At 47.4% G+C, this 18,574-nt stretch overlaps 1 protein-coding gene across 4 annotated transcripts in view; it reads left to right on the top strand.

Moving 5' to 3' along the window:
- The first annotated feature begins 205 nt into the window (after nucleotides 1-205).
- Nucleotides 206-18,574, top strand: part of LOC110521254 (very-long-chain 3-oxoacyl-CoA reductase-A) — a 34,292-nt gene continuing 15,923 nt past the window's right edge. For all 4 annotated transcript variants that reach the window (XR_016495087.1, XR_016495085.1, XR_016495086.1 and 1 more), the window contains exon 1: nucleotides 206-518. Coding sequence is in view for 1 of the 4 variants with exons in the window: in XM_021598702.3 (XP_021454377.1) it covers nucleotides 341-518 (178 nt within the window). In the remaining 3 variants the exon portion in view is untranslated. The remainder of the gene's footprint in view (nucleotides 519-18,574) is intronic.

Raw genomic sequence — 18,574 nt, 5'->3', positions numbered from 1 at the left:
AATCGTTCCTCACCTAGGACCTACATGTGACCCCCCCTCCTTCATACACAAAATTGCATGAATGGAAATAGACTCTTCGTGATTGACATGTAAATTCACCAAAGTGTGGGCCGTTTCTATTGGTAGACAGCTGTTGTAGCCAATCAGGAGTGGAGGTGGGTTGGCAGGCAGCCGTAGAGTAGGTGGTGGGCGTGTGCTTAAATCTGGATAGACGAGTGTTGGGGGAGTTGTGGGAGTGTGACGCTACAACCACCTTATAAAGGGACTCACGGTGTGTCTTGAAATTAGAGCACGTTGCCTGAATTTGAGGTCTCCACACAGTCACTGAAAAACCGCTGTCATGCATTCGTTGAAGTTGGACGACATGCTTCATATGACCGAGACGCCGCTCTTCTGGGTCGGGACATTCACCGTGGCCTCACTGTCTTTATGGGTGCTCCACCGACTCCTCCAGGGTTTTCGGATTTGGGTCTTGGGAAATGGACAGTTGCTCTCTCCGAAATTGGGCAAATGGGCAGGTGAGTTGGTCACACGAATTCCTTACGAAAAAACCCAAGTCACGAATGCTGTTCAATAAGCCCTGAACTCGACAATAAAATGTCAACATTGGGATATTTCAGGGAAACTTTGCAATTCCCCCCCAAAAATGTATTCTCATCATTTTTGACGTATCAGCGACATTAGAAAGTTGAGTTGTGTAACAGGGCTATCGAGTAAACGCACTAACTGGTTAACAAGATCATGCTTATTGGCTAAATGTATGTGTGTGTGCGCAACACCCGCACTTCAGCACCTCTGACTGATGTTCCAGAACCCAAACCAGCGTTGTTTTTCGCCCTCCTTTAGAATCTACAAAGATGTCCAGTACAGATGAACCACAAACCAATTTGCGCAGGTTGTGCACTCATTCAGAGCTCTGTCATGTGTTGTGGGTGAGCATTCATCCAGCGGCACACTGGGCAACAATTGCCCATCCACTTGCTGTAGGAACAACCTGCCCAATTCTATAAATATAGATTCCTAATGTTGACATCGTTAGATTATCCAACAGTTTTATTAATTTGGTCATGCGTACTGTGTTACCATGTTTTGTTTTTTTTAATTTTTTTTGACGCAATGGGTTATCAAATGTATTGATCTTTGGTTATTAGTTTCTTTGCCTCTGACTGTATTTGGTCTCATTCGTATCCAGACAGTTGTCTTGTTTCAAAATTGTTTTGTTTGTGTGTTTAAAACTATAGGGCTTTCTGTCGCCGTTTTGGTAATCTAGAAGTTTGTCTTCGCTGTGTAGACATTCGAGAATCGTGTCTTTGCATAATGCTGAGACTTGTCTCGTTGGAATAGCTTTGGCCTAGCTTGACCCAGTTATCCAGTCTCCTCTTTCGAGTATACTACTGCGTCTGGAGGAGAAGCGCGTTTTCGTCTTGCTGCGCAATTGGCCCAGCGCGCACTCCATAGCATCCGGATAGGTTTTATCTTAGACGTTCACATATGCAAAACGGCCACATCTTTCTCTGCATCATGACGCACGTTTGTCAAAAAAAAAAAAAAAAAAAAGGTCTGGGTTTGGAATTATATTTTAATTTGATACAAAATGAATGCCATGTGCGTTTAAGGAATCGGACACGTGTCACATTGATATAATGCATAAGGACATAGTTTGATCTACTCTCGGTTTCTATGCCTCGGGGTTCGGGTTTGTCTGCGCTCTAGCTCTGTAATCGGTTATTGCCTTGTCATAGATTCAAAAAATCATTCTCATGTTGCGTGGACGTTCGTATGTAACCATTTATAATAGGTATGTAGTCAATCTCCATATTGATTGTTTCACATTGAGGTTTGGCAGGCTGCCACTAGCCTACCTCACTGTACAACAGGTGATATTAATATGATTGATAATTAGGGTTTAATTCGTTTTTTTTGGGGGGGGGGGGTGGCGTTTCTTATATGCCACCCTGGCAATTTTTCTTTAAGTGGTGATGTGAAATATGCATGCCTCGCCCTGAAACCAACCCTCAGCCTCTTCTCATTCATTTCCAATGATAACAGTCCTCAGTATGTATAGCGGTAGTGGGGGTGAGGTCAGTGTAGAGGTGACTATGTGCCAGGGTATGGGTAAACTTGTTACTCTCCCTGAAGCGCAGGTCTTGCAACCAGGTTGAGCAAGACTCACAAGACAGACTATGTTGCCAACTCTTATGGTCATTGTCTAAATAACACAAACAGACCTGGGACCAGGCTACCTGTACATGGCGATCATGCCAAAGGGGGGGGGGGGGGGGGGGGTGGACGCTAGTTGTGTGTGGGGTGTAGAGATGTTGGGGGGGTAAATTGCTGGTAGAGTGGGGGGGATGAAGATGCCGGTAGAGTGGGGGGGGTGCTGGTAGGGGTGGAGACGCTGGTAGAGGGTGGGGGTGCGGGGGGAGTGAAGACGCTAGTAGAGGGGGTTGGAGACGCGGGTGGGGGGGTGGAGACGCAGGGGGGTGGAGACGCAGGGGGGTGGAGACGCGGGGGGAGTGAAGACGCTAGTAGAGGGGGTTGGAGACGCGGGTGGGGGGTTGGAGACGCGGGTGGGGGGGTGGAGACGCACGTGGGGGTGCGGGGGGAGTGAAGATGCTAGTAGAGGGGGTTGGAGACGCCAGGGGGGTGGAGACGCAGGGGGGTGGAGACGTGTGGGGGGAGTGAAGACGCTAGTAGAGGGGGTTGGAGACGCGGGTGGGGGGGGTGGAGACGTGGGTGCGGGGGGAGTGAAGACGCTAGTAGAGGGGGTTGTTGACGTGGGTGGGGGGGGTGAAGACGCTAGTAGATGGGGTTGGAGACGCGGGCAGAGTGGGGGGGGTGGGGACACGAGCAGAGTGGGGGGATACGGGTGGAGACGTGGGGGGTTGGAGACGCAGGTAGAGTGGTGGGAGTGAAGACGCTAGTAGAGGGGGTTGGCGATGCGGGGGGGAGTGAAGACGCTAGTAGAGGGGGTTGGAGACGCGGGGGGGAGTGAAGACGCTAGTAGAGGGGGTTGGAGACGCGGGTGGGGGAGTGAAGACGCTAGTAGAGGGGGGTGGAGACGCAGGTGGGGGTGCGGGGGGAGTGAAGACGCTAATAGAGGGGGTTGGAGACGCGGGTGGGGGGGGTTGGAGACGTGGGTGGGGGTGCGGGGGGAGTGAAGACGCGGGTGGGTGGGCTGGAGATGCGTGTGGGGGGGTGGAGATGTGGGTGGGGGGGTGGAGATGTGGGTGGGGGTGTGGGGGGAGTGAAGACGCTAGTAGAGGGGGTTGGAGACGCGGGTGGGGGGGGAGGGAGACGCGGGTGGGGGGGTGGAGACGCAGGGGGTTGGAGACGCGGGTGGGGGGGTGGAGACGCACGTGGGGGTGCGGGGGGAGTGAAGATGCTAGTAGAGGGGGTTGGAGACGCGGGTGGGTGGGGGGGGAGGGAGACGCGGGTGGGGGGAGTGAAGACGCTAGTAGAGGGGGTTGGAGACGCAGGTGGGGGGGTGGAGACGCGGGTGGGGGGTTGTAGACGCAGGGGGATGGAAACGCAGGTGGGGGTGCGGGGGGAGTGAAGATGCTAGTAGAGGGGGTTGGAGACGCGGGTGGGGGGGGTGGAGACGTGGGTGGGGATGCGGGGGGAGTGAAGACGCTAGTAGTGGGGGTTGGAGACGCGGGTGGGGGGGTGGAGACGCGGGTGGGGGGGAGGGAGACGCGGGTGGGGGGAGTGAAGACGCTAGTAGAGGGGGTTGGAGAAGCGGGTGGGGGGGGGAGACGCGGGTGGGGGGGTGGAGACACGGGTGGGGGGGTGGAGACGCGGGTGGGGGTGCGGGGGGAGTGAAGACGCAAGTAGAGGGGGTTGGAGACGCGGGTGGGGGGGTGGAGACGCAGGTGGGGGTGCGGGGGGAGTGAAGACGCTAGTAGAGGGGTTGGAGACGCGGGCAGAGTGGGGGGATGCGGGTGGAGACGTGAGGGGTTGGAGACGCAGGTAGAGTGGTGGGTGTGGAGACACCGGAGTGGGGGGTAGTGGTGGTGGGTGTGGAGACGTAAGTAGAGGGGGTTGGTGCTGCGGGTAGAGTGGAGACGCGAGCAGACGGGGGGATGCGGGTGGAGACTTGGTGGTGGGGGGGGGGGGGGGGTGAAGATGCAGGTAGAGTGGTGGGGGTGGAGACGCAGGTAGAGTGGTGGGGGTGGAGACGCCGGTAGAGTGGTGGGGGTGGAGACGCCGGTAGAGTGGTGGGGGTGGAGAGGCCGGTGTGGGGGGAGTGGTGGTGGGTGTGGAGACGCCGGTAGAGAGGTGGGGAGTTGCTGGTAGTGGTGGTGGTGGGTGTGGAGACGCCGGAGGGGGGGTAGTGGTGGTGGATGTGGGGGGGTAGTGGTGGTGGGTGTGGAGACATCGGTAGTGGGGGGGTAGTGGTGGTGGATGTGGGGGGTAGTGGTGGTGGGTGTGGAGACATCGGTTGTGGGGGGGTAGTGGTGGTGGGTGTGGAGACATCGGTAGTGGTGGTGGGTGTGGAGACATCGGTTGTGGGGGGGTAGTGGTGGTGGATGTGGGGGGGTAGTGGTGGTGGGTGTGGAGACATCGGTTGTGGGGGGGTAGTGGTGGTGGATGTGGGGGGGTAGTGGTGGTGGGTGTGGAGACATCGGTTGTGGGGGGGTAGTGGTGGTGGGTGTGGAGACATCGGTTGTGGGGGGGTAGTGGTGGTGGATGTGGGGGGTAGTGGTGGTGGGTGTGGAGACATCGGTTGTGGGGGGGTAGTGGTGGTGGATGTGGGGGGGTAGTGGTGGTGGGTGTGGAGACATCGGTTGTGGGGGGGTAGTGGTGGTGGATGTGGGGGGGTAGTGGTGGTGGGTGTGGAGACACCGGTAGTGGGGGGGTAGTGGTGGTGGATGTGGGGGGGTAGTGGTGGTGGGTGTGGAGACATCGGTTGTGGGGGGGTAGTGGTGGTGGATGTGGGGGGGTAGTGGTGGTGGGTGTGGAGACATCGGTTGTGGGGGGGTAGTGGTGGTGGATGTGGGGGGTAGTGGTGGTGGGTGTGGAGACATCGGTTGTGGGGGGGTAGTGGTGGTGGATGTGGGGGGTAGTGGTGGTGGGTGTGGAGACATCGGTTGTGGGGGGGTAGTGGTGGTGGTGGATGTGGGGGGTAGTGGTGGTGGTTGTGGAGACATCGGTTGTGGGGGGGTAGTGGTGGTGGATGTGGGGGGTAGTGGTGGTGGTTGTGGAGACATCGGTAGTGGGGGGGTAGTGGTGGTGGATGTGGGGGGGTAGTGGTGGTGGGTGTGGAGACACCGGAGGGGGGGTAGTGGTGGTGGGTGTGGAGACACCGGAGGGGGGGTAGTGGTGGTGGGTGTGGAGACATCGGTAGTGGGGGGGTAGTGGTGGTGGGTGTGGGGGGGTAGTGGTGGTGGGTGTGGAGACATCGGTTGTGGGGGGGTAGTGGTGGTGGTTGTGGGGGGGTAGTGGTGGTGGGTGTGGAGACGCCGGTGGTAGTGGGTGTGGAGACACCGGAGGGGGGGTAGTGGTGGTGGGTGTGGAGACACCGGAGGGGGGGTAGTGGTGGTGGGTGTGGAGACGCCGGTAGAGCGGTGGGGGGGGGTTAGAACAGCGTTTCATTCATTGTAAGGAACATGCACATATGGGAATGAAATGTATCCCCAGTGTGTCTGTTACTCAGGAATGGTCTGCAGCTCCATCTATGCTTGTGAATGTGCTTCCCCCTAGTGGTGTGTGTGTGTGTGTGTGTGTTTGAAAGAGTTGTGCTAGAGAGAGAGAGAGAGTGCGAGAGCGGCGTTGCAGTTCATGTGACGAACATGCTCCGGGTAAAGAATGCTGCAGCTCCTCATTTGAAGCTCCCCCCACCAGCACCCCTCTCCTCCACTCTTCTCTGTCCAGCAGCATCTCTCATCCCTCCATCCTGCTCTTGATCTTTTCTTTAATTTTTTATAATTCTCTCACCTACACTTTGTCACCACGATAAAAATAATCCCACAAGGTGCTGTTCCTGTCCACTTGTTCTGTTTAGTCAGTCTGAATGGTTTGAACTTAACTCTTCTCTATAGTCTTTTTGTTTGGAGATCCCACCTTAGCAGTGTAACTGTTCTGTAGTGGGGGTGAACTGAATACGATTCACTGCAGAAGACTGCCCAATAAGTGTTGCTTTATATATTTAACACAAATTGAATGACCGTAAGTGGCTTTAATTTAGAATTGTGTTCAAGAATCTGCAGTTAAATCATTCTTAAAGGAATGCCTGTTCTGATTGTTTTGATATATCAGCTACAGTTAAATCATTCTTAAAGGAATGCCTGTGCTGATTGTTTTTATTTCAGTTACAGTATGTTATCATTTGAAATGAAATCCTATTTATTGATGTCAACTTAAAGATTCTTTCAATGCACTAACTAGGCATCAATTGGGGGGGGGGGGGGGATTAGAAAGCAACAAGTTACCCTAAAGTTTCCTCTCTCCAAAACCCCCCCCCCCCCCCCCGAGAGAGAAGTTGAGATGTGAAGAAAAATAAACTATTGATTTTTATATATTTTTGTGACCTAAATATATATGCTATTTTTGGTCCTGGGTGGCTCTGAAGTAGACTTTAATAAGATGTATTGTCTCTCAGCTGATTATGCTCTGCAGTATTTTTTTCTTCTGTGTTTTGTTTGTTCGCCCATGTGACTTTCTTCTTCTCCTGCTATTTAAAGCAGCGTGTGTCTGAGAGGGTGGTGGTGGTGGATGGAGGGCACGTTGGCTCTTCTACTGCAGCCCTCACCCTCCCCACCACACACTCCTCTCTCGGGAGGGGGTGGATTGTTGATAGGAGGAGGAAGAGGGGTGGGACAGTTTATGTAATGAGAGGAGAGAGGCTCGCTTCTCCTCACAGAGACAGGGATCCACTTGTAGTTTGGTACCCATTTTTTATTTGCTACAGCGCTATATTGTATACAGCCATGTATGCTATATTGTATACAGCCATGTAGGCTATATTGTATACAGCCATGTATGCTATATTGTATACAGCCATGTATACATGTATATTGTTTTCTACCCCCCCCCCTCCCCCTTTTCAGTGTCAATTCCTTGACAAGGTCTAAAGAATCTCTGTTGCATGAGGCTCCAGGCTACAGCTACAGTGTTTTCAGTTTCCTGAGACCCTATGTGTTTTCCAGGTTGCTTGATGCGACTGGGTAGCCATAAGGGGTCTGTGAAGGGAAGAGCTCAGCTTGTTGCGGCAGGGGCAGCTCCGCTGTGCGGCCGAGGGGGGGAACGTCGATATACAGCAGCTACCTCTGTTACGTGATGTGCAGCACTCTGCGCTGAGTGCAACTGATGCCCTCCCCACTCGGGGCATCATTGAGCCAAAATGGCATTTAGGATAATTTTCTGTATCTTGAAGGTAGATAAGATGGGAGTGAAACATTTGTGCCAATGAGGCGTTCTACATTTCAATTCAACACTTAAAAAGGGCTCTATGGATCCACACACAGTAACCCCTCCCCCCCACATGGTTGTCATTGTTTCTGTCCTCCCAGTAGAGAAGCGTCAGCTGCTGTGATATCACTCACGGCTGCTTGCCCCTTTCTGTGAGGATTGTCACCGACGTAACTCTCCCCTCACGTGAGGGGAATTAACCATTCTTCTTGTAGCCCTGGTGTGTGTGTGTGTGTGTGTGTGTAACTGAATTTTAACAATGAGAAGTTTGGACACAATGTTCCTTTCTGGGTTGACGAGTGGAATTGTTGAATGAATGATTTTCCTGCATCGTTTTCATCTATTGTTTTATTCCATTTCACAAGAGTACAACACAATGGGGCAGTTTGAACTGGATCCTATTCCCTATAGCAGTCTAAGAATGGGTTTGAACTGGATCCTATTCCCTATAGCAGTCTAAGAATGGGTTTGAACTGGATCCTATTCCCTATAGCAGTTTATGAATGGGTCTGAAATGGCCCCTATTCCCTATAGCAGTTTATGAATGGGTCTGAACTGGATCCTATTCCCTATAGCAGTTTATGAATGGGTCTGAACTGGATCCTATTCCCTATAGCAGTTTATGAATGGGTCTGAACTGGATCCTATTCCCTCTAGCAGTTTATGAATGGGTCTGAACTGGATCCTATTCCCTCTAGCAGTTTATGAATGGGTCTGAACTGGATCCTATTCCCTCTAGCAGTTTATGAATGGGTCTGAACTGGATCCTATTCCCTCTAGCAGTTTATGAATGGGTCTGAACTGGATCCTATTCCCTCTAGCAGTCTATGAATGGGTCTGAAATGGCCCCTATTCCCTATAGCAGTCTATGAATGGGTCTGAAATGGCCCCTATTCCCTATAGCAGTTTATGAATGGGTCTGAACTGGATCCTATTCCCTATAGCAGTTTATGAATGGGTCTGAAATGGCCCCTATTCCCTATAGCAGTCTATGAATGGGTCTGAAATGGCCCCTATTCCCTATAGCAGTTTATGAATGGGTCTGAAATGGCCCCTATTCCCTATAGCAGTTTATGAATGGGTCTGAAATGGATCCTATTCCCTCTAGCAGTTTATGAATGGGTCTGAAATGGATCCTATTCCCTATAGCAGTTTATGAATGGGTCTGAAATGGATCCTATTCCCTATAGCAGTTTATGAATGGGTCTGAAATGGATCCTATTCCCTATAGCAGTTTATGAATGGGTCTGAATTGGATCCTATTCCCTATAGCAGTTTATGAATGGGTCTGAACTGGATCCTATTCCCTCTAGCAGTTTATGAATGGGTCTGAACTGGATCCTATTCCCTCTAGCAGTCTATGAATGGGTCTGAAATGGCCCCTATTCCCTATAGCAGTTTATGAATGGGTCTGAAATGGATCCTATTCCCTATAGCAGTTTATGAATGGGTCTGAACTGGATCCTATTCCCTATAGCAGTTTATGAATGGGTCTGAACTGGATCCTATTCCCTCTAGCAGTTTATGAATGGGTCTGAACTGGATCCTATTCCCTCTAGCATTTTATGAATGGGTCTGAAATGGTTCCTATTCCCTCTAGCAGTCTATGAATGGGTCTGAAATGGCCCCTATTCCCTATAGCAGTTTATGAATGGGTCTGAAATGGCCCCTATTCCCTATAGCAGTTTATGAATGGGTCTGAAATGGCCCCTATTCCCTATAGCAGTTTATGAATGGGTCTGAAATGGCCCCTATTCCCTATAGCAGTTTATGAATGGGTCTGAAATGGCCCCTATTCCCTATAGCAGTTTATGAATGGGTCTGAAATGGCCCCTATTCCCTATAGCAGTTTATGAATGGGTCTGAAATGGCCCCTATTCCCTATAGCAGTTTATGAATGGGTCTGAATTGGATCCTATCCCCTATAGCAGTTTATGAATGGGTCTGAACTGGATCCTATTCCCTCTAGCAGTTTATGAATGGGTCTGAACTGGATCCTATTCCCTCTAGCAGTTTATGAATGGGTCTGAACTGGATCCTATTCCCTCTAGCATTTAATGAATGGGTCTGAAATGGTTCCTATTCCCTCTAGCAGTCTATGAATGGGTCTGAAATGGCCCCTATTCCCTATAGCAGTTTATGAATGGGTCTGAAATGGCCCCTATTCCCTATAGCAGTTTATGAATGGGTCTGAAATGGCCCCTATTCCCTATAGCAGTTTATGAATGGGTCTGAAATGGCCCCTATTCCCTATAGCAGTTTATGAATGGGTCTGAAATGGCCCCTATTCCCTATAGCAGTTTATGAATGGGTCTGAAATGGCCCCTATTCCCTATAGCAGTTTATGAATGGGTCTGAAATGGCCCCTATTCCCTCTAGCAGTTTATGAATGGGTCTGAAATGGCCCCTATTCCCTATAGCAGTTTATGAATGGGTCTGAAATGGCCCCTATTCCCTATAGCAGTTTATGAATGGGTCTGAAATGGCCCCTATTCCCTATAGAAGTTTATGAATGGGTCTGAAATGGCCCCTATTCCCTCTAGCAGTTTATGAATGGGTCTGAACTGGATCCTATTCCCTCTAGCAGTTTATGAATGGGTCTGAACTGGATCCTATTCCCTATAGCAGTTTATGAATGGGTCTGAACTGGATCCTATTCCCTATAGCAGTTTATGAATGGGTCTGAAATGGCCCCTATTCCCTATAGCAGTTTATGAATGGGTCTGAAATGGATCCTATTCCCTATAGCAGTTTATGAATGGGTCTGAACTGGATCCTATTCCCTCTAGCAGTTTATGAATGGGTCTGAACTGGATCCTATTCCCTCTAGCAGTTTATGAATGGGTCTGAACTGGATTCTATTCCCTATAGCAGTTTATGAATGGGTCTGAACTGGATCCTATTCCCTCTAGCAGTTTATGAATGGGTCTGAACTGGATCCTATTCCCTATAGCAGTTTATGAATGGGTCTGAACTGGATCCTATTCCCTCTAGCAGTTTATGAATGGGTCTGAACTGGATCCTATTCCCTATAGCAGTTTATGAATGGGTCTGAACTGGATCCTATTCCCTATAGCAGTTTATGAATGGGTCTGAACTGGATCCTATTCCCTCTAGCAGTTTATGAATGGGTCTGAACTGGATCCTATTCCCTCTAGCATTTTATGAATGGGTCTGAAATGGTTCCTATTCCCTCTAGCAGTCTATGAATGGGTCTGAAATGGCCCCTATTCCCTATAGCAGTTTATGAATGGGTCTGAAATGGCCCCTATTCCCTATAGCAGTTTATGAATGGGTCTGAAATGGCCCCTATTCCCTATAGCAGTTTATGAATGGGTCTGAAATGGCCCCTATTCCCTATAGCAGTTTATGAATGGGTCTGAAATGGCCCCTATTCCCTATAGCAGTTTATGAATGGGTCTGAAATGGCCCCTATTCCCTATAGCAGTTTATGAATGGGTCTGAAATGGCCCCTATTCCCTATAGCAGTTTATGAATGGGTCTGAATTGGATCCTATCCCCTATAGCAGTTTATGAATGGGTCTGAACTGGATCCTATTCCCTCTAGCAGTTTATGAATGGGTCTGAACTGGATCCTATTCCCTCTAGCAGTTTATGAATGGGTCTGAACTGGATCCTATTCCCTCTAGCATTTAATGAATGGGTCTGAAATGGTTCCTATTCCCTCTAGCAGTTTATGAATGGGTCTGAAATGGCCCCTATTCCCTATAGCAGTTTATGAATGGGTCTGAACTGGATCCTATTCCCTCTAGCAGTTTATGAATGGGTCTGAACTGGATTCTATTCCCTATAGCAGTTTATGAATGGGTCTGAACTGGATCCTATTCCCTCTAGCAGTTTATGAATGGGTCTGAACTGGATCCTATTCCCTATAGCAGTTTATGAATGGGTCTGAACTGGATCCTATTCCCTCTAGCAGTTTATGAATGGGTCTGAACTGGATCCTATTCCCTATAGCAGTTTATGAATGGGTCTGAACTGGATCCTATTCCCTATAGCAGTTTATGAATGGGTCTGAACTGGATCCTATTCCCTCTAGCAGTTTATGAATGGGTCTGAACTGGATCCTATTCCCTCTAGCATTTTATGAATGGGTCTGAAATGGTTCCTATTCCCTCTAGCAGTCTATGAATGGGTCTGAAATGGCCCCTATTCCCTATAGCAGTTTATGAATGGGTCTGAAATGGCCCCTATTCCCTATAGCAGTTTATGAATGGGTCTGAAATGGCCCCTATTCCCTATAGCAGTTTATGAATGGGTCTGAAATGGCCCCTATTCCCTATAGCAGTTTATGAATGGGTCTGAAATGGCCCCTATTCCCTATAGCAGTTTATGAATGGGTCTGAAATGGCCCCTATTCCCTATAGCAGTTTATGAATGGGTCTGAAATGGCCCCTATTCCCTATAGCAGTTTATGAATGGGTCTGAATTGGATCCTATCCCCTATAGCAGTTTATGAATGGGTCTGAACTGGATCCTATTCCCTCTAGCAGTTTATGAATGGGTCTGAACTGGATCCTATTCCCTCTAGCAGTTTATGAATGGGTCTGAACTGGATCCTATTCCCTCTAGCATTTAATGAATGGGTCTGAAATGGTTCCTATTCCCTCTAGCAGTCTATGAATGGGTCTGAAATGGCCCCTATTCCCTATAGCAGTTTATGAATGGGTCTGAAATGGCCCCTATTCCCTATAGCAGTTTATGAATGGGTCTGAAATGGCCCCTATTCCCTATAGCAGTTTATGAATGGGTCTGAAATGGCCCCTATTCCCTATAGCAGTTTATGAATGGGTCTGAAATGGCCCCTATTCCCTATAGCAGTTTATGAATGGGTCTGAAATGGCCCCTATTCCCTATAGCAGTTTATGAATGGGTCTGAAATGGCCCCTATTCCCTCTAGCAGTTTATGAATGGGTCTGAAATGGCCCCTATTCCCTATAGCAGTTTATGAATGGGTCTGAAATGGCCCCTATTCCCTATAGCAGTTTATGAATGGGTCTGAAATGGCCCCTATTCCCTATAGCAGTTTATGAATGGGTCTGAAATGGCCCCTATTCCCTATAGAAGTTTATGAATGGGTCTGAAATGGCCCCTATTCCCTCTAGCAGTTTATGAATGGGTCTGAACTGGATCCTATTCCCTCTAGCAGTTTATGAATGGGTCTGAACTGGATCCTATTCCCTATAGCAGTTTATGAATGGGTCTGAACTGGATCCTATTCCCTATAGCAGTTTATGAATGGGTCTGAAATGGCCCCTATTCCCTATAGCAGTTTATGAATGGGTCTGAAATGGATCCTATTCCCTATAGCAGTTTATGAATGGGTCTGAACTGGATCCTATTCCCTCTAGCAGTTTATGAATGGGTCTGAACTGGATCCTATTCCCTCTAGCAGTTTATGAATGGGTCTGAACTGGATTCTATTCCCTATAGCAGTTTATGAATGGGTCTGAACTGGATCCTATTCCCTCTAGCAGTTTATGAATGGGTCTGAACTGGATCCTATTCTCTATAGCAGTTTATGAATGGGTCTGAACTGGATCCTATTCCCTCTAGCAGTTTATGAATGGGTCTGAACTGGATCCTATTCCCTCTAGCAGTTTATGAATGGGTCTGAACTGGATCCTATTCCCTATAGCAGTTTATGAATGGGTCTGAACTGGATCCTATTCCCTATAGCAGTTTATGAATGGGTCTGAACTGGATCCTATTCCCTATAGCAGTTTATGAATGGGTCTGAACTGGATCCTATTCCCTATAGCAGTTTATGAATGGGTCTGAACTGGATCCTATTCCCTATAGCAGTTTATGAATGGGTCTGAACTGGATCCTATTCCCTCTAGCAGTTTATGAATGGGTCTGAACTGGATCCTATTCCCTCTAGCAGTTTATGAATGGGTCTGAACTGGATCCTATTCCCTCTAGCAGTTTATGAATGGGTCTGAACTGGATCCTATTCCCTATAGCAGTTTATGAATGGGTCTGAACTGGATCCTATTCCCTATAGCAGTTTATGAATGGGTCTGAACTGGATCCTATTCCCTATAGCAGTTTATGAATGGGTCTGAACTGGATCCTATTCCCTATAGCAGTTTATGAATGGGTCTGAACTGGATCCTATTCCCTCTAGCAGTCTATGAATGGGTCTGAACTGGATCCTATTCCCTCTAGCAGTTTATGAATGGGTCTGAAATGGATCCTATTCCCTATAGCAGTTTATGAATGGGTCTGAACTGGATCCTATTCCCTATAGCAGTTTATGAATGGGTCTGAAATGGCCCCTATTCCCTATAGCAGTTTATGAATGGGTCTGAACTGGATCCTATTCCCTCTAGCAGTCTATGAATGGGTCTGAAATGGCCCCTATTCTCTCTAGCAGTTTATGAATGGGTCTGAACTGGATCCTATTCCCTATAGCAGTTTATGAATGGGTCTGAACTGGATCCTATTCCCTATAGCAGTTTATGAATGGGTCTGAAATGGCCCCTATTCCCTATAGCAGTTTATGAATGGGTCTGAAGTGGATCCTATTCCCTATAGCAGTTTATGAATGGGTCTGAACTGGATCCTATTCCCTCTAGCAGTTTATGAATGGGTCTGAACTGGATCCTATTCCCTATAGCAGTTTATGAATGGGTCTGAAATGGATCCTATTCCCTATAGCAGTTTATGAATGGGTCTGAACTGGATCCTATTCCCTATAGCAGTTTATGAATGGGTCTGAACTGGATCCTATTCCCTATAGCAGTTTATGAATGGGTCTGAAATGGCCCCTATTCCCTCTAGCAGTTTATGAATGGGTCTGAACTGGATCCTATTCCCTATAGCAGTTTATGAATGGGTCTGAACTGGATCCTATTCCCTATAGCAGTTTATGAATGGGTCTGAACTGGATCCTATTCCCTCTAGCAGTCTATGAATGGGTCTGAACTGGATCCTATTCCCTCTAGCAGTTTATGAATGGGTCTGAAATGGATCCTATTCCCTATAGCAGTTTATGAATGGGTCTGAACTGGATCCTATTCCCTATAGCAGTTTATGAATGGGTCTGAAATGGCCCCTATTCCCTATAGCAGTTTATGAATGGGTCTGAACTGGATCCTATTCCCTCTAGCAGTCTATGAATGGGTCTGAAATGGCCCCTATTCCCTCTAGCAGTTTATGAATGGGTCTGAACTGGATCCTATTCCCTATAGCAGTTTATGAATGGGTCTGAACTGGATCCTATTCCCTATAGCAGTTTATGAATGGGTCTGAAATGGCCCCTATTCCCTATAGCAGTTTATGAATGGGTCTGAACTGGATCCTATTCCCTATAGCAGTTTATGAATGGGTCTGAACTGGATCCTATTCCCTCTAGCAGTTTATGAATGGGTCTGAAATGGATCCTATTCCCTATAGCAGTTTATGAATGGGTCTGAACTGGATCCTATTCCCTATAGCAGTTTATGAATGGGTCTGAACTGGATCCTATTCCCTATAGCAGTTTATGAATGGGTCTGAAATGGCCCCTATTCCCTCTAGCAGTTTATGAATGGGTCTGAACTGGATCCTATTCCCTCTAGCAGTTTATGAATGGGTCTGAACTGGATCCTATTCCCTCTAGCAGTTTATGAATGGGTCTGAACTGGATCCTATTCTCTCTAGCAGTTTATGAATGGGTCTGAAATGGATCCTATTCCCTATAGCAGTTTATGAATGGGTCTGAACTGGATCCTATTCCCTATAGCAGTTTATGCATGGGTCTGAACTGGATCCTATTCCCTATAGCAGTTTATGAATGGGTCTGAACTGGATCCTATTCCCTCTAGCAGTCTATGAATGGGTCTGAACTGGATCCTATTCCCTCTAGCAGTTTATGAATGGGTCTGAAATGGATCCTATTCCCTATAGCAGTTTATGAATGGGTCTGAACTGGATCCTATTCCCTATAGCAGTTTATGAATGGGTCTGAAATGGCCCCTATTCCCTATAGCAGTTTATGAATGGGTCTGAACTGGATCCTATTCCCTCTAGCAGTCTATGAATGGGTCTGAAATGGCCCCTATTCCCTCTAGCAGTTTATGAATGGGTCTGAACTGGATCCTATTCCCTATAGCAGTTTATGAATGGGTCTGAAATGGCCCCTATTCCCTATAGCAGTTTATGAATGGGTCTGAACTGGATCCTATTCCCTATAGCAGTTTATGAATGGGTCTGAACTGGATCCTATTCCCTATAGCAGTTTATGAATGGGTCTGAACTGGATCCTATTCCCTCTAGCAGTTTATGAATGGGTCTGAACTGGATCCTATTCCCTATAGCAGTTTATGAATGGGTCTGAACTAGATCCTATTCCCTATAGCAGTTTATGAATGGGTCTGAACTGGATCCTATTCCCTATAGCAGTTTATGAATGGGTCTGAACTGGATCCTATTCCCTATAGCAGTTTATGAATGGGTCTGAAATGGATCCTATTCCCTATAGCAGTTTATGAATGGGTCTGAACTGGATCCTATTCCCTATAGCAGTTTATGAATGGGTCTGAACTGGATCCTATTCCCTATAGCAGTTTATGAATGGGTCTGAAATGGCCCCTATTCCCTATAGCAGTTTATGAATGGGTCTGAACTGGATCCTATTCCCTATAGCAGTTTATGAATGGGTCTGAACTGGATCCTATTCCCTCTAGCAGTTTATGAATGGGTCTGAACTGGATCCTATTCCCTATAGCAGTTTATGAATGGGTCTGAACTGGATCCTATTCCCTATAGCAGTTTATGAATGGGTCTGAACTGGATCCTATTCCCTATAGCAGTTTATGAATGGGTCTGAACTGGATCCTATTCCCTATAGCAGTTTATGAATGGGTCTGAACTGGATCCTATTCCCTATAGCAGTTTATGAATGGGTCTGAAATGGATCCTATTCCCTATAGCAGTTTATGAATGGGTCTGAACTGGATCCTATTCCCTATAGCAGTTTATGAATGGGTCTGAACTGGATCCTATTCCCTATAGCAGTTTATGAATGGGTCTGAAATGGCCCCTATTCCCTATAGCAGTTTATGAATGGGTCTGAACTGGATCCTATTCCCTTTAGCAGTTTATGAATGGGTCTGAACTGGATCCTATTCCCTCTAGCAGTTTATGAATGGGTCTGAACTGGATCCTATTCCCTATAGCAGTTTATGAATGGGTCTGAACTGGATCCTATTCCCTATAGCAGTTTATGAATGGGTCTGAACTGGATCCTATTCCCTATAGCAGTTTATGAATGGGTCTGAACTGGATCCTATTCCCTATAGCAGTTTATGAATGGGTCTGAAATGGCCCCTATTCCCTATAGCAGTTTATGAATGGGTCTGAACTGGATCCTATTCCCTATAGCAGTTTATGAATGGGTCTGAACTGGATCCTATTCCCTCTAGCAGTTTATGAATGGGTCTGAACTGGATCCTATTCCCTATAGCAGTTTATGAATGGGTCTGAAATGGCCCCTATTCCCTATAGCAGTTTATGAATGGGTCTGAACTGGATCCTATTCCCTATAGCAGTTTATGAATGGGTCTGAACTGGATCCTATTCCCTATAGCAGTTTATGAATGGGTCTGAACTGGATCCTATTCCCTCTAGCAGTTTATGAATGGGTCTGAAATGGCCCCTATTCCCTATAGCAGTTTATGAATGGGTCTGAACTGGATCCTATTCCCTATAGCAGTTTATGAATGGGTCTGAACTGGATCCTATTCCCTATAGCAGTTTATGAATGGGTCTGAAATGGATCCTATTCCCTCTAGTGTGCTACTTAGGTATATTGTAAATGTATTTAACCTTTTATTTAACTAGTTAACTACAAATTTAACTAGACATTTTTATTTAAAATGATAGCCTACCAAAAGGCCTCATGCGGGGACGGGGGCTGGGATAAAAAATACAAAATGAATTTAATAAAAAATATAGGACTAAACACACATCACGACAAGAGACAACACAACATAAAGAGACCTAAGATGACAACACAACATGGTAGCAACATAACAACATGGTAGCAACATAACAACATGGTAGCAACATAACAACATGGTAGCAACACAACATAACAACAACATGGTAGCAACACAACATAACAACAACATGGTAGCAACACATGACAACACAACATGGTAGCAACACAGCAACAACATGGTAGCAACACAACATAACAACAACATGGTAGCAACACAACAGAAAGAGACCTAAGATGACAACACAGCATGGTAGCAACACAGGGTACAAACATTATTGGGCATAGACAACAGCGCAAAGGGCAAGAAGGTAGAGAGAACAATACATCACACAAAGCAGCCACAGTAAGAGTTTCCATGATTTGCGTCTTTGAAGGAAGAGATTGAAATTAAACTGTCCAGTTTGTATTTGTTGCAGTCGTTAGCAGTTGCTACTCTATTGGACCCGGGTCAAACGCGGTCCACCATTTTAGGTGATAAAAGTACATCTGAAATGTAACATAATTCCACACACACTGCTTTGCACCCTATGCGTTGAGACATGGGATCAATATACGTTGCATCATTTCAGGGAGCCCTGAATTCTCTCTGTCTCTCACTCTGTCTGTTTTTCCTGTAGAGGGATGGACTGATCTGTTAACATAGTGTTTCTTTCTCTAACTCCATCTTGTGAATACCCTCCTCCTCTCCATCTTGTGAATACCCTCCTCCTCTCCATCTTGTGAATACCCTCCTCCTCTCCATCTTGTGAATACCCTCCTCCTCTCCATCTTGTGAATACCCTCCTCCTCTCCATTTTGTGAATACCCTCCTCCTCTCCATCTTGTGAATACCCTCCTCCTCTCCATCTTGTGAATACCCTCCTCCTCTCCATCTTGTGAATACCCTCCTCCTCTCCATCTTGTGAATACCCTCCTCCTCTCCATCCCTCAGACTTTTTTGTCAACCTGATGTGATGCAGTCAAGTTGCCCATTGATGCTTTTCTGCCCAGGAGTGTTTTAATTCTTAAGATGGCCAGGGACTCTGCTTCTCTTTTCACTCTGTGCTGCGCTCTCCCTCCTTTTTTGTTCACTTTCCCTCCCCCTCTTCTCATTATTCTGCTCTCTTTCTATTTTTAGCCACCCCTAGGATCCCTGCTCTCCCTCCCTCTTGTGCT

This window comes from Oncorhynchus mykiss, chromosome 4 (genome assembly GCF_057628025.1).
Source record: "Oncorhynchus mykiss isolate SJ-2025 chromosome 4, ASM5762802v1, whole genome shotgun sequence".
NCBI lineage: Eukaryota > Metazoa > Chordata > Actinopteri > Salmoniformes > Salmonidae > Oncorhynchus > Oncorhynchus mykiss.
This window is presented reverse-complemented; position numbering and strand designations above follow the sequence as displayed.